At 40.5% G+C, this 14,521-nt stretch overlaps 1 protein-coding gene across 5 annotated transcripts in view; it reads right to left on the bottom strand.

The window, feature by feature from the left end:
- The window catches only part of KCNC2 (potassium voltage-gated channel subfamily C member 2), a 198,863-nt gene extending 185,691 nt beyond the window's left edge, over positions 1-13,172 (bottom strand). For 2 of the 5 annotated variants that reach the window (XR_012324289.1, XM_019952044.3), the window contains exons 1-2: positions 12,494-13,022; positions 10,635-11,334 (exon numbers count right to left, since the gene is read on the bottom strand). Coding sequence is in view for 4 of the 5 variants with exons in the window: in XM_019952044.3 (XP_019807603.2) it covers positions 10,635-11,315 (681 nt within the window). In the remaining variant the exon portion in view is untranslated. Of the gene's footprint in view, positions 1-10,634; positions 11,335-11,515; positions 11,649-11,828; positions 12,459-12,493; positions 13,023-13,073 lie in introns of those variants that run through there. The other 3 variants (XM_033866313.2, XM_073788393.1, XM_073788394.1) reach the window with 3 other exon arrangements.
- Positions 13,173-14,521: the final 1,349 nt, after the last annotated feature.

The raw sequence follows: 14,521 nt of genomic DNA, 5'->3' as shown, positions 1-14,521 counted from the left end.
ATACAGCAAGCAAGTGGTACAGTCAGGATTCGAACTCAGCCAACTGAGTTTTGATTCACACCACTTCACTTCACATTAATTCACTCCCATCTCAAAACCAACTGTCAGCTAGTCCTTCAACTCTTTGGCCTGAAAAAGAGCTGTAGTAAAAATGATATTAATAATAATAATAAAATTAAAAAATAAAAACCTAGTTAACTTTGTTTTAAACTAGTCTCTGAGTTCATCTGTCCATGGAACTCTTTTGAGGGGCAACATCTGTTAACACCCTGAAGAGCTGCAGATCTAGAAAACACACTTTGATACTGGTCCAAGCATGATTATTATCTTAATTCACTGTTAAATTGTATTTGCTTTGGCAGCAGTCACATCACAGTACTGTCATGTACTGGGTCAGTAGCCAACTACAACCCCAAAGATGTTCATCTTATCTGAATCCTATCCAAATCCTACTGCAGTGAGACCCGGGAAGTAAAAATTTTAGTCATCATCTTAAATTATTCCTATCTAAGTTTCAGAACCACTATTTTGGAATAAACTGAGATAACAGTGTTTATTCCTGCCCTGGACTGAATATCCATCTCATTAGAAAATCTCATTTATAAGCCCAGAAGCCCTCTCTTCCTCTGAAGCCTGTTTTCCTGCCTTCTGATCCTTTTATTACCCCATATAACATGGCATGGTATTCTCTGTCAAACTTCCATGTTTGCACACTACTCTGTTAACCTAATCCTTGATTGCTGGGAAAAACTTTCTCTTGCGCGTTAACTAAAATCTCATCTCCTCTGTATAGGAGACTGGGTCCTTCCCAAATCTGTGTGTCCACACTATACCAATATCTCTATTATAGTGTTAATGCATTATATTGTAACTATGGACATACAGTTGTTCTTTTCCAATAGAATACAAGCATCTTGAAGGTAAATGCCAAATTTTAACCGTTGCATTCTCAGTACTAACCTAGTTTTGGCCAATAGTTGAAGCTCAATAACTGTCAGCAGAGAGATTCAAAGGCATTTGAAAACTTTCATCTTTGATGCTTCCAGTTTGTTTAGCTGAGAAAAATGTACTAATACCTGGTGACGGCATACTACTTCATCAACCAAGTGATGCAAGCCAAGGTAGAGGAAACACAAAATGTTGTTGACAAAGAAACCTAGCAGTGAAGCACAAAGTCAAGTACTCAAAAGGAAAGTTACCAAGAAATCACCTATATAGAGAAATTTAAGATGAATTAAATCCATGATTAATACATAAATAGAAAAATGAATAACTATTGAAAACAATCACTAAATTTAAAAAAAACTAAAGAACTGATAGTATGCACATGTTACAACTAAAAACTGAGCACTGGACTCTCAGGAGAAGGTGAAACAACTAAAGAATCCTGTTTCTGAATTAAGACTAATCCATTTTGAATGTCATTGCAGCCTATTAGTACATTAAAATGTATTTGATTTCATTAATTTGCATGAATTTTATATCTCTAGCATTGTACTCTAAATATCAAAGCACAGTCAACACCATTTTGAACCTAGGAATTAAGCATAAGCTCACAAATGTTCCTCCATCATGATACAAATATGATGGTTGTTCAACTTGATGCACCCACTAATCATTTTATATGACCCTCATAGGTCACTCAGGCCTGATAATAAAGTTCCAGCTAAAAAAAAAAAAAAAAGGCTACTTTAGATTCCATTTGCACAAAAAAAGGGCCAGCTAAATCTCTGTTCTGTCCATTTCCTACTCAATTTATATGAAAGATGGGTTTCATTAAGAGTATTTTAATAATTTTCATAATTGCCCTCTCGCTGTTCACCCCAAGAGAGAAGCAGGACAATTTAAACAGTAAATCAAACTATAATGATGCATTGTTCTGTTTTCCTAAATAACAATTTTATCCAAATTAACATATTGGGTTGGCCAAAAAATTCATTCGGGTTTTTCCATAACATCTTACTGAAAAATCCGAATGAACTTTTTGGCCAGCCTAATAGTAAGGAAGCTTCCTCTTGCTATGATTACTTTGCCATTGTTTCCAATACAGTTATTACACAATATTCACTTTTAGCAAATGGCATTTTATCCTTAATCAATAAACAGAAATATAAGCAACCCTATACCTGAATTTCTGTTGTATAATTTACAAACACAGATACAAAATTTACAGAAATTCTGAATAATCTGTCCCTTTCATTAAGCCCAATCTGACAAACTACTCAATGAATAATTTTATATTCGTCCAAATTGTTTTTGCTTAAACATAATTCATAAACATGTCTTAAATTTAGAATTAACAATATTATTTGGATATCATGACAATATTATCTAGGATCACTTTATTTTATAAAAAAAAATTTGCATTTTATCATTTAGTGAATAACTTTCAAATTCTGGACAAAGTATTGGTGTAAAATAAGAGAATGTCTGTGGTCAAAAGGTGGCATATTTTCGTCACTTGGACTTTCCCCATGGAGACAACTCAAAGGAGAACACCTTCCGTTGCTGAGACTAAATCACATATCACTTGCCAAGAAGGGCTATCTTGACCTTTGCTCCAGTTTTTAAAGATATCAGCAACGTTGTCAGATACATAAAGAATGGCAAAGCTCCAAGATCTGATAGCAAACCCACCAGAGTATTCAAACAGAAAATGAAGATGACACTGAGGTGTCTGCATAGGATTTTCTTAATACATGAACACTGAGGAAATGTCAGATTACAAAGATGTCTCTATCATTATGAGCTTTCAGAAGAAAAGGTCAGTCAACTAACCATAGCAATTATGGAGTACTTTTTTCCCAATATTACCAGAAACTTCTTCTGTTTTGATTCCCATAAAATGCATTCTTTCAAATATTCCAAAAATTATAATGCTGCTTTACATCCCACCACAGGGAAGGAAACACCACCTTTGGATAACTGTCTACTAAAAGAAGGTTGAAGGAAAAGTTTTTCTGTCCTGTATTTGCTGACCTCAAACAATATATAATCTCATTTTCAGATCTTAAAAACCATTCCAAGTATCTTTCACTCTGATTTACCAGTTATTCCTGTGTAAAGCCAACCATGATCTGGTTAATTACATGTGAGAAAAGAATGTTCTATAAAACACATTAACCATCACCAATAGGTTGAACTAGGGCTGCATTTAAAAATTCCAAAGGCAATAAGTCCAATAAAAGTAGAAAAACATATTACAAAAGACACACACACACAAGGATAAAGGGAAAAAACAGGAGGTAAGTGCACAGGCAGGTTAGTTTTGAGGCTTTAAAGGTAGTAGAACAGTAAGATATAGAACTGGTAGAGAAGGCAGCAATGGAAGGATTCATCTGGAGGGGATCTGGAAATAGAGGGAATATCTAAAACAGTGACAATAGGACATGGAAGAGGACAGACCCTACCCCAACTAACATACTTACTGCTTCCCAGAAGCTAAAATCTGTGCACCTAACGTTAAACCCAACCCAGACTAAGCAATCAAGATTGAATGCGAAGAGCACCAGGGGTCAGAAGATTTAAATTCTAGCCCTGCTACTGTCACTAACTAGCCAAGGCTATGAACAAGCCAGCTGCTTTTTCTGTGAGTTGAGGTAACTGTGTCAGGTGATCACCAGTTTCCTTCCAATTCTAAGTCTCATGCACACTAGAAGTCTGTTTTATATACCAATCTCATTCAAAGAGTATATATTATATATATAAATATACACATGCACACATACAAATTAATATTCTCAATCAAAACTTTAAGCAATACTCCCATGAGTCTCTTCCTTCATTTATCCATATAAAAATTTTATAAACATATACAAACCCTGAGTGTGTATCTACAGTATGCCAGTGAATATATGTTTTTATGTAAATATGTATATACTGAAATAGAAAAACTATTTTTCCCAAAAGAGAAATATGGTGCTCTATATAATACCTACATATATTTCTCTTGAAATAGTCTTCATTAATGAGTACATTAAAATACAAGCTTATGAAGTGTGCTAGACAGCATACCATTCTCTATGCTCACTCTGATAGAGTGAGCTGTGAAAGAGATTAGGACTAAATAATTTGACACTATTTTGTAAACACTTCAATGTGTTAGGCATACCTGTAAATCCTCAAGTGAGTAAGACTTTCCCTTCTGTATAAGATACGGGAAGGGGAAAACGCTGGTGTCTTTGACAAGGCTCTATTCAAATGGAAATAAAACTGAGATTATCTAATCAGTTATCCTTGTGGGTGGATGGGTATACACCTGCACTGAATCTTAGACTTAGGAAATGACAGAGCCGATCATCTTTATGGGTTTCATGACAGAGCCACAGCAAAATGACTTCCTGAGATCAATATGTGGTTGAGAGAAAGCTGTTTTCAATGGAAACAAGAAGCTAGGAGCTAACCTGTTTCTATGGTAACCAGAGCAGCAGTTACCCAACAGCTGTAGGGAAAAAGAAGGGCAGAAAGTTAAAATGCAAAAAACAAAAGAAATCCATACTAGTTTACCCTATTAGGGTGATGGTCCCTAGAGTACAATCAAAACCAGTGCAGACATACTGTTCCCCCCACCCAAGGGATTTTTAGCAATCACTATCCTTATTTTTCCTCCAAACCTCAAAATCTTAGAGCTGGAAGGAAGTTTGGATACTTATCTAGTCCAGTGTGTCATCCCCATTTTTTTCTTTCAGAATAAGGCTGAAGGATATCAAGACTCAAGAAGATGAAGTAAATTCTTTAAGGTCACACAGCTAGTTGTGAAATCAAGGTTAGTGCCTAGGTCTCATGGATTCCAACTCAGGCATTTTTCCAATGCTGTTTCCATATATTCTCTACTTCTAGTCTCTTCTCCTCCCAACACCCACATTTTAGTCACTTTCTGAGAAAATATTGACTACAGAGTATTAAAATTAATCACCACCCTTCAACCTATGAGAAAAGCAAAAAAGCAATGCTATCCTGTCATAAAAAAAAAAAAAAAACTTGACTGCTCTTCCAAAAGAAAAGCCCTTCATACTTCAAAAAGAATTGAATTAAGTTTATATCATATATTGATGGTTATTGTTTAGATTATGTTGCCACTCTATATTTCCTTATGGAGATCTGTTTTTATATGTTATCAGTCCTTTAGTGTCCTTTACTATTTCATTCAGATATACTTTAAAGGTTGCCATAATAAAAAGGATAAATGATTCAGAATTTGAAAAATATATGAGATCTAAAAACTGCATTTACTTTATTTGCAGTAGTAAAAATAAATAGTAATGATACATATTTCTAATGGGAAAGGTTGACCTGCATTTCTTTATAAACCTACACATTTCCTTGTTTTCAGTTGCTTTGAAAATAAGCTTCTTGACAGAGAAGAAAAATTTCCTTGACTCTCATTTAGTATTGTTAACTCAGTTCTACAGATGAACTCTTGGGAAAATATAACAGAAAAAAGTCATACCTAATCTGTCCAGCTATTCACCTTTGGCATGCCTAATGCCCGAGCAATGGATCAGATCACCTAGTTTGTGATAAAATACACTACTGAAAATACAATTCTATTAGAGTTACCTGTTTTTTTAAAATTATATGTTGAATGAGGCACTCTTTGATCTTATCCAATGCTCAGAATATAAGAATAAAATTAATTTGTGAACTATACAATTAGTGGCCTGGAAAAGGTCAAAGGACACTTAGATGCTTATACAGCAAATGCAAACACACCAGACTATTACACCAAACTCTTTTTAGGGGCCTGAAGTTTGGATTTGCATTGTCATATGGTTGGTCATAACTTGTAATTAAAATGCAAGGGATGAAGACACTCGACCACACTGCAAATAATTCAGTTGTTTGGTATATGTACATCGTTTAACATATTCTTCAATAATGCTGCAGAAAGAGAGTGTATAAATCACTTTGAAAAACAGAAAAATCAAGATTGAAAAAGCCTAACATTTTCACATAATAAAATAAAGACTAACAATACCTTAAGACCATCATTTCTTTTTTTTTTTTTTTGGTCACCCCCTGCAGCTTGTGGGATGTTAGTTCCCCAACCAGGGATTGAACCCTGGGCCCTCTGCAGTGAAAGCACGGGCGTCTTAACCAGTGGGTCGCCAGGGAATTTCTGAGACCATCATTTCTAGATGGAATATTTTCCTGCACATCTAGGCAATATTTCTATGTGAGATTTTTTTTTGAGGAAAACATCTATAATATTTCTGGAATTTTGTTTGTTGTTATTTTGTTGCATTTTTAATTGAATAGATAATGTTTTAGGAGATATCTTATTATAAATAGAGTGGCGAGCTTATTGAGGGCAAAGCACTATATCTTCTCATGCATTCCCAGTAGCTTACATAGTTTCTGGTACAGTGACTGCATAATCAGTATTCACTGACTAAATAAACATTCTAAAATTTTAATAATTAAGAGCAATATTTTATAAACAAGCTATATTTGACCATTAATTCTTTTAACTGGAGCAAGGCTCACAAAACAAGAATTAATACACTTTCTTTCTTTAATCTTAATATATGACTCAAATTGTCTTTGCCTTATTATAATTTTTTAAAATTAAACGTTACACTTAAAGCTAGCAAATAGCTACTTAGATAATTTCTCTCCTGTTTTGTCTGGTGCTTTGAGGTAGAGGAAAAAATGGCCCATAGAAAGTAAATTACATATTTGTAATTCTGAATCCAATTCTAGATATTTAAGTTTAAATTTTAATAGTTTTAAGGAGTATATTTTAGTAATGCTGTGGAAATAAACAATTTAAAATACTAATAAAGTATATTTTCAAGATTATAAAAATGGTGGATTCACTATCATAATCCAAGTATAGTCAGGATTATCTGCATATAGTGGTATATAGATAAAGGTCTGGAGAACATATACGAAGTGATCCAGACCCACACCAAAAAGCCAACATCTTAAATATGGTTCTATGGCAGTTTTTTTGTTTTGTTTTGTTTTTCTTTTCTAAAATTCTCTTTGAGAGTAAAAAAAAAAAAAAAAAAAAAAAAAAGGTCTATCAGGTAATCAAAGATACACATGCTGCCAAGGAAGGGCCACACTCTAGACCAGAACCTAATTCAATCACTTTCCCTCCTTCTCCCAAAAAATAAGTGAAAAGAAGAGGGAGATCTAATATAACCACTCTTAGCTCTGTAATATTGGGAAATTTTGCGCTTATATTATCTTTCAAACTTCTAAAAAATCTAGAAGTTCTATTAAAGAATTTCTGCCTGGTGCCTGTTCACTTACTATTATATGCCTTCATAGGAAAGCGCATACAAGCTTCATTTCCTTCTAAAACTTAGACATTAAATTGGAAATACACAATGCAGAACATTTTTACAAAAACATCTATGCCTCCTTGTTTTTTACTATTTGTAAGTATCACTCAATGGCATCAACGGAATAATCTCACCTTTTCTTTCCTGATCTCATTTTCTGAACAACAGGTTTCCATGACAACTTATATTTAAATTTTTATAAATTTCTATTTTGGAATACTATTCTTAAGGATACAATTCATAAATGAAAAGTATAAACTTATTTACCAAGTTAACCTGAACAATTTAGACCTCTCAAATATGTATTTACATCATAAATTAAAAGTAATAGAGGAGGGGGAAATGCCAACCAAAACAAAAGGCAAAAATACAATGTTGTAGAATTCAATTAATTATCCAGTTCCTATCACTCTTGTTTCAGTCTGCCACTTTAGATCATAAAAGTTAGAAATTAAACATGTCTATTATAAAATTGAGCCAATCTCCTCAATGTTGGGAAAGGATAAGGACAATGTTGAAACAGGTGTAACAAATTGAAAATAGAATTTGGACAGTTAAAATTGTTCATCTCAAGTATATCAATAAAAGATGAACTAATGTAAAATGAAAAGTAAGAGGGCTTATAAAAGTTAAATACTTCTATTAAGAATGAGACTTGTGACAGTAAGACCACAGCTAAAACAAACCACTTCATAATTGATTTTATGTCTCCTAGAATCATGTCCATGCAAAATATAATTTCATCCAGTGACCTCCCAATGTAATTCTATTTATCAAAGTAGTCAGATAACATTGTCTGTCAAGCATCTGAACTAAAAGTGTCCATATAAAAATATTAAATCACATTTAAATAGAATGGTGACTTCTGAGTATTCTTCAGGCAACCCCTAATAATTTGAAAAGGGATTTTCTTGAAGACAAGTCCCACAAATGTTAGCCAATCTGAACAAAAAGGAAAACATTACATATCAAGTGGTCAATAAAAATGGAAAGTTAAAACAGGCTTCATTTTAAGAAAACTGGAATCCCATATTTGCACTCTAATGTTGGGTGGTACAGCCAAAGACCTGGAAAAATATATATATATATATATACACACATATGTCATAGATGACCTTTCAAAGTTAGAATTCTAGTGACTGTCCTATGCTGCATTAAATCTCAAGAGCAACACTATATGCAGAGATTTCACAAGCCAGACAGTCAGTTATAATCAGTGGTTGTGGTGGAAAGGGCCTGGGGGGGATGTCATGAGACCTCCAGCATAATTTTGGCTCTGCTAATAACTCGCTGTATGACCTTGGCCCTCACTTAGTATCTGCAGTCTTCATTTTCCTCATCTACAAAATACAGGGTCCTCACGAGGTGATCTCAAAGAAATTTTCCAGGTCTATGATTCTGAGCTGATTCTGCTTCTAATGGCTCTTTGACCTTGTATTAATCTCTAATCTATCTGTGTTCTTTTCCTCACCTAAAAGGGATGCAGGTCAAATCCTTAATATTACTACAATGAAATCTTAGTAAGATTTAAAAAAAAACTATTTTCAGTTCAATAGTCTAGCCATTGACCAATAATCAATAGAATCAATTACCATAGCAATAATAAAAACTGAACATCTTAAAGTTTTTGCTGTGCAACCTGGTCTACAATAAAATGTATTCTATTATTATGAGGAAAGATAATAAAACTTCCTGTCTTTTTTTGTACCACATAAAATAAGAAAATTATAGGATGAGTCTGAAAACAAATGCAGATTATCTTTTTAGCTGCCAAGTGGAAAGAGCACTGTAGCACTCGGCTGAAATCCAAAACAACAGAGGTAAGGGTCATGAGTCTATGATTTAACTTAAATAAATAATATGCACTTTTTTTCCCCTGAATGCCAACTCTTGCTGAATTTATAGAATGGTCTTAGAAGGAAGATTTCAGAGTTGAAGTTAGTAATTCTACATTCAAATATGAGAACATGGGCATACTAGAATTTATGTATGCATTTAAATACCAGATCCCATAAAGTAGCAATGCTTTAAATTGTCTCTTTGATATTCTATTTCAAATTGAAAACAAAACATATCCTCAGACTTCTACTAAAGTGGTATCAGAAGCACATCTTCTGACATGTTATCAGCTGCACAACATCTCAGATGCAGAGACTTCTGACATTCAGGGAAACACAATAATGAGGATATAGCCAAAGTTAAGCTGGGAGAATTCCCATTCTGCCCAAGGGGAATCTTTTCTGGGTGTCAGAAGCAAACCAGACACATGCAGTTACAAAGATTTAACTAAATACAGTACTCTGTTCTCACATATAATTAAAAACCATTCACATACTGTATAATTTTGGGTTGTTTATATTTCTTTTCTTTCCTTTAAAACTAGAGAAACCATTATTAGTTACTTTTATAATCTCTTCATTGGGATTTTGAAGAATTAATCGTGGGTATCAAGGACTAAATTTAAACTGTCACTCAAGCTAAAGACTGAAAAGAAAAATTGAGGATGGGATCACAATCTATAGAGTATAATAAAGTTGCCTACAATCTAAATTACCCAGTCTTTAATTTAGAGACTCCCACTAAACCAGGATCACCAAAGTGACCAATTGGCGTTCAACCTGTAGAAAACACAGATACAGCACAAGGGGAAAGGCATCAGACTCCAAAATTCACTGTGCAGGTGGGCTATCCCGTCAACTCACGGGGACAAGCAAACCCAGCACTGCTCTCTCTTGGAAGGACACAGGCGCAAACAACATTCGGGAGATTTTCACAAAATGAACCTCCTGGCACACCCTCTCCCGGCCCAACCACGGACATATATTCCATTTCTCCTCTACTGTCCTCAGATTAGATCCCTAATTGGAGCCACTGCTCTGGGGGAGTCAGGTGCGCAGCAGTGTCAGGTCTCACTGTAAAGGTCCAATAGTGATGACCAGAGGCCTGAAGGGCCATCCGAGCTAAAGAAAACGTTGGAACAAGAGTTAGAAAAAGAAACTCAACAGAAAGTGTGATAGCGGTTTCAGAACAGGGGTCCGGACAGACTCGCCCAGAGTAGCCGACATTTGCCCTTTCGGTCCCATCTGCTGAAGTAAATCTCAGTTGCAGTTGAGGAGGAGAGGAGGGGGATGCTGGGGGGCGGGGGGTAGGGAGCAGGGAGGATCGGGGCCAGAGTCCCTGAGTTTACCCTGCACGGGAGGGGCCCCTCGTCTCCTGGTTAGGGAACCCTGTTCTCTTCTCCCCCTGCCCCCATCCCAGAGGCCTCGGCGGAAAAGAACAGGAAGTTGCGGAAGGAGTTGGGAGAAGTTGGCGCAGCAGGGAAGGGGGCGACTCTGGCCTTACCCTGGCGGCTCTGGACGAGTAGGGGTCCTCAAAGAGGGCCCACATGCGGGGCTGCAGCCTCCTCCAGCGGCCGGACTTGCCGTCGGGGCCCCCCAGGCCCGCGGCGTCCTCAATGCCAAGCCTCTTGGCCGCCAGGTCCTCGTCGTCGCCAGGGTCGCCGCCGATGAGGTCGGGGGTCTCGAAGATGTCGAGCGCCTCTTCGGCGTCGCGGTGTTGCCGGTAAGTCATCCAGCAGCAGGGCTCCACGTCGGTCTCGTCGATGCCCCAGAAGGCCAGCTCCTCCTCGAACAGCGGCCCGCACACGTCGGCGGGGCAGTGCAGCTTGCCGGTGCGGTAGTAGTTGAGCACATAGGCGAAGACGCCCGGGTGCCGGTCGAAGAAGAACTCGCGGCTGCCCCGGGGGTAGTCGCCGCCGCCGCGGACGCTGCAGTTGCCCGCGCCGCCCTCGAAGCAGCCGCCCGGCCCGGGGGACAGCGGGGGCGGTCGCGGCGGCGGCGAGAGCGTAGGGGGCGACGGCTGCAGCTTGTCGCCCGCCGCCTTCAGGCAGTCGCCCTGGGGCTCGGAGGCGGCGAGAAGGGCCAGGCGCGTCCCGGGCAGGGTCTTGAGGGTGCTGCGGTAGGTTTCGTGCCGAGTGCCCCCGACATTGAGGATCACCCTCTCGTTGTTCTCGATCTTGCCCATCTCTGTGCCTTAGACATGACTGGGGGGAGGCGAACACAGCACCAAGTTAAAGATCTCGGCCGGCGGAGCCGCGCTGTGACTCCCACCCCCACTCCCAGCCCGAGAGTCCCAAGATGCAGGGTTGACAGAAAGGCGAGGGGCAAAGGGCCCTCCCAGGATGAGTTTGGCGCCCAGCCCTGTCCCCGCCTCAAGCATCATACCTTTCCCAGGTTTCTAGAGAACTGAGGAGATAGCAGTCTGAATCTTCCTTGACCTTCCTTGACACCTTTTACCCGCCTCACACCTTTCTCCCTCTGCTCTGTCTCCTTCATCTTTTCACCCTTCACCCTCTCTGCCCTCTGTCCTCTCTCAAGTCTCACCTGTTCCCAGCCCCTAACTCTCCCCCTCTCTCTCTCTCCCCAAACCCCTTATCTTTCCCTCCTAAGTCCTCCCCTCCCCCTCTCCCCACCCCCCGTCCTCTCCCAGTGCCCCGTCCCTTTCCTCCCTCATAGTCCGAGACCCTCTCCCTCCTACCCTCTCCGGGAGGCTGTTCCCTTAGGCAGGGAGTTCTCTCTGCCCAGGCAACTTGGCAGTGTTGGGTGAGAGACCCCCAGACTGGGCGGCGAGCCCCCACTAAACGCGTACTCTCGGTGAACTCTGGACAGCCCGCTGTTGCCGGCTCGCGGGGAGTGCCCCTTGCGCGACCTCTACTCCCCTTCCCGGGCCAGGCAAATAGACTGAACGCGGAAGTCAGAGCAAAAAAAAAGTCCCTGCTGGTGCCTTTCACCAGGGAGACCTCTCCCAAATTTCCTGATCCAATTTCCTTTTCACATTGCTGCTATTGTTGAAATTATTATTACTTGGGAAAGGAAACGACTGACTAGGATCCATTTTGGGGAGCAGAAGTGATAAGTACATCCCACCCCATCCCCCTTTCCCAAGAAATGCAAACGTCTTGCGGGCGGAGGGGTGCTTTCTAGGAGGAGCGAGGCCCGGGGAAAAGCTGCTGGAGGCACACCCCCTGCATCCCCGAGCTGGGAGTCCTGGCTGACAGTGTCCCCGTTTCCGATCTCCCAGCCACCTCTCCCCTGGGCTTCACCTCTCCAATCCTACTGCGGAACGGAGGGGGGATGCCTGCCTTGCAGGGTCAGCACGCCCTTCCCGGCAAATCAGCCCCTTGCCCTCCCGCCTCTAGGTACCTTAACGAGACCGAGAGAAAAGTGGTTCTGCTATGGTGTCCGAGTGGACGAGGTGCTCCGGGCAGCCGGACGGAGTCCCGACACCCAGCCGAGCCGCCCTTCTCCAACAAGAAACTACTTGTTGGCGTTTTTCGGGTTCGGGTGGCTGGGCCGCTTCCCGTGGCGCTGGGCTCGCGGAGACAGCCCCCGCCGGCCGCGCGCCGCGCCACCCGCCCTCATTGTGCGAGCTGCTGTGGGCTCGCTCCGCGCCAACCTCGGCGCCCAGAGTCACCATCGCGCGGGGCCGGGCGGACCATGGAGCTCGGGGCGGGTCCAGCCGACGCTCCGCGACCCAGCCGGGAGCCGGCAGAGAGCCGGCCTTGGCTGCCGCGGAGCTGACCCGAGGTCCGGAGAGCTCACCCACTCGAAGGTGAGACCACCCGGCTCCGACTTGGACCTGCAGGTCTCGCTTCTCCCCGCTAAGCAGCCGCTGCTGGAGCTGTCCCTTCCCCGCCGCTCGCCTTCAGCCCCCGCCGCCAAAGCCCAGAGCTCGGGGAACGGTGGGTGGTGGGTGGACCTGGGGAAGCTCTGTTGTACCAACCAGGTTCCTCTATTTTTCTTCAGTGAAGCTGTATTCCCACCCTCTCTGGAGCGTCTGTCTGCGTTATTTACACCCCACTGTCTACACCCTTTCTCTTCCTGCTGCCGCACCCCTCCCAACAAGTGAGAGAGAAAATCTAAGACAAAGTGCATTTTTTTTTTCTTAATGGCAGCTGAAGGGAGAGAGCTCTACTTACAGGTGACAAGTGTGTCCGGTTTCTCGCGTCTTATCCATGGCTCTGGCTTGTTCTTTTCAGTGAAATGTAGGTCTCCAGTCACCACATCATGGTTATATAAAACAAAACAAGTTTTAAAAGTTTATTCCAGGAACATAATGCTCTAGCAAGTAAAAATTCAGGTTTATCAGAAGCTAAAAAGACAAGCTACAGATATCCAAGTAACGAAGCAATGATCTCTTTAGCCAATTTCTCCCTTTCTCAAATTTTTATTGCACCTTGTATTAGTTTGCTAGGGCTGTCATAAAAAGCACCACAAACTGGATTGTTTAAACAGCAGAAATTTATTATCTCACAGTTCTGGAAGCTAGAAGTTCCAGATTAAGGTGTTGTCAGGGTTGGTTCCTTCTGAGGGTTGTGAGAAATGGACCTCTTCAAGGCCTTTCTCCTTGGCTTATAGATGGCTGTCTTCTCTCTGTGTCTCTTTACATCATTTTTCCTTTATGCATGCCTGTCTCTGTGAACAAATTTCTCCTTTATATACGAACACTAGTCGTATAGGATTAGGTGCCACCTTAATAATTTCATTTTAACTTGACACCTCTGTAAAGACCTTATCTCCAAATAAGATGGCATTCTGAGGTACTGGAGGTTAGGACTCCCACGTCTCTTTTTGGGGGGAGGGGAGGTTTGAGGGGAAGGCTGAGACACAGAGCAGCCCATATCAGACCTTACCACCAATGGATTATGTGTTTCTGTGTCTGTATTTCTAGAAAGAAAAGAAAGGAAGGAAGGAAGAGAGAGACCATAGTCCATGGAGATAGATTGATAGGCTTGAACTTGAAGTCCATGGAGTAGGTAAAACACCAGGTTTTATGTAGGAGGAAGTCTCTTTGAAAAACAGATACTGATATTGACATTATGGAAAGAGCAAGAGTTGTGAGTTACTAATGAAAAAGTTTTAGCAATATACAGGGCTGCAAGGCAGGCAATTAAATATAAACAATTCACTAAAGAAAACTACCTGTTATGACAGTAAATAACTAAACAAACTACAAAGTCTTTGGAAGGCCACTAATGTCTAGGAAACTAATGCAAGAAAATATGGTAAGTGTACATTTATAAGAAATTTACTAACAATATGACAGTAAATGTGTAATAATAACCTACCTAGCCTTGTGAAAATATAAATTTTACTAACAAAAAAATGTAAAGCTTAAATACTGAGGGAATGATTCTAGTTTTGCACACTGAGGCATTTCTAAAAGTAGCA

Source organism: Tursiops truncatus, chromosome 11 (genome assembly GCF_011762595.2).
Source record: "Tursiops truncatus isolate mTurTru1 chromosome 11, mTurTru1.mat.Y, whole genome shotgun sequence".
NCBI lineage: Eukaryota > Metazoa > Chordata > Mammalia > Artiodactyla > Delphinidae > Tursiops > Tursiops truncatus.
The sequence above is the reverse complement of the archived record's forward strand: the minus strand, read 5'-3'. Positions and strand labels throughout refer to the sequence as shown.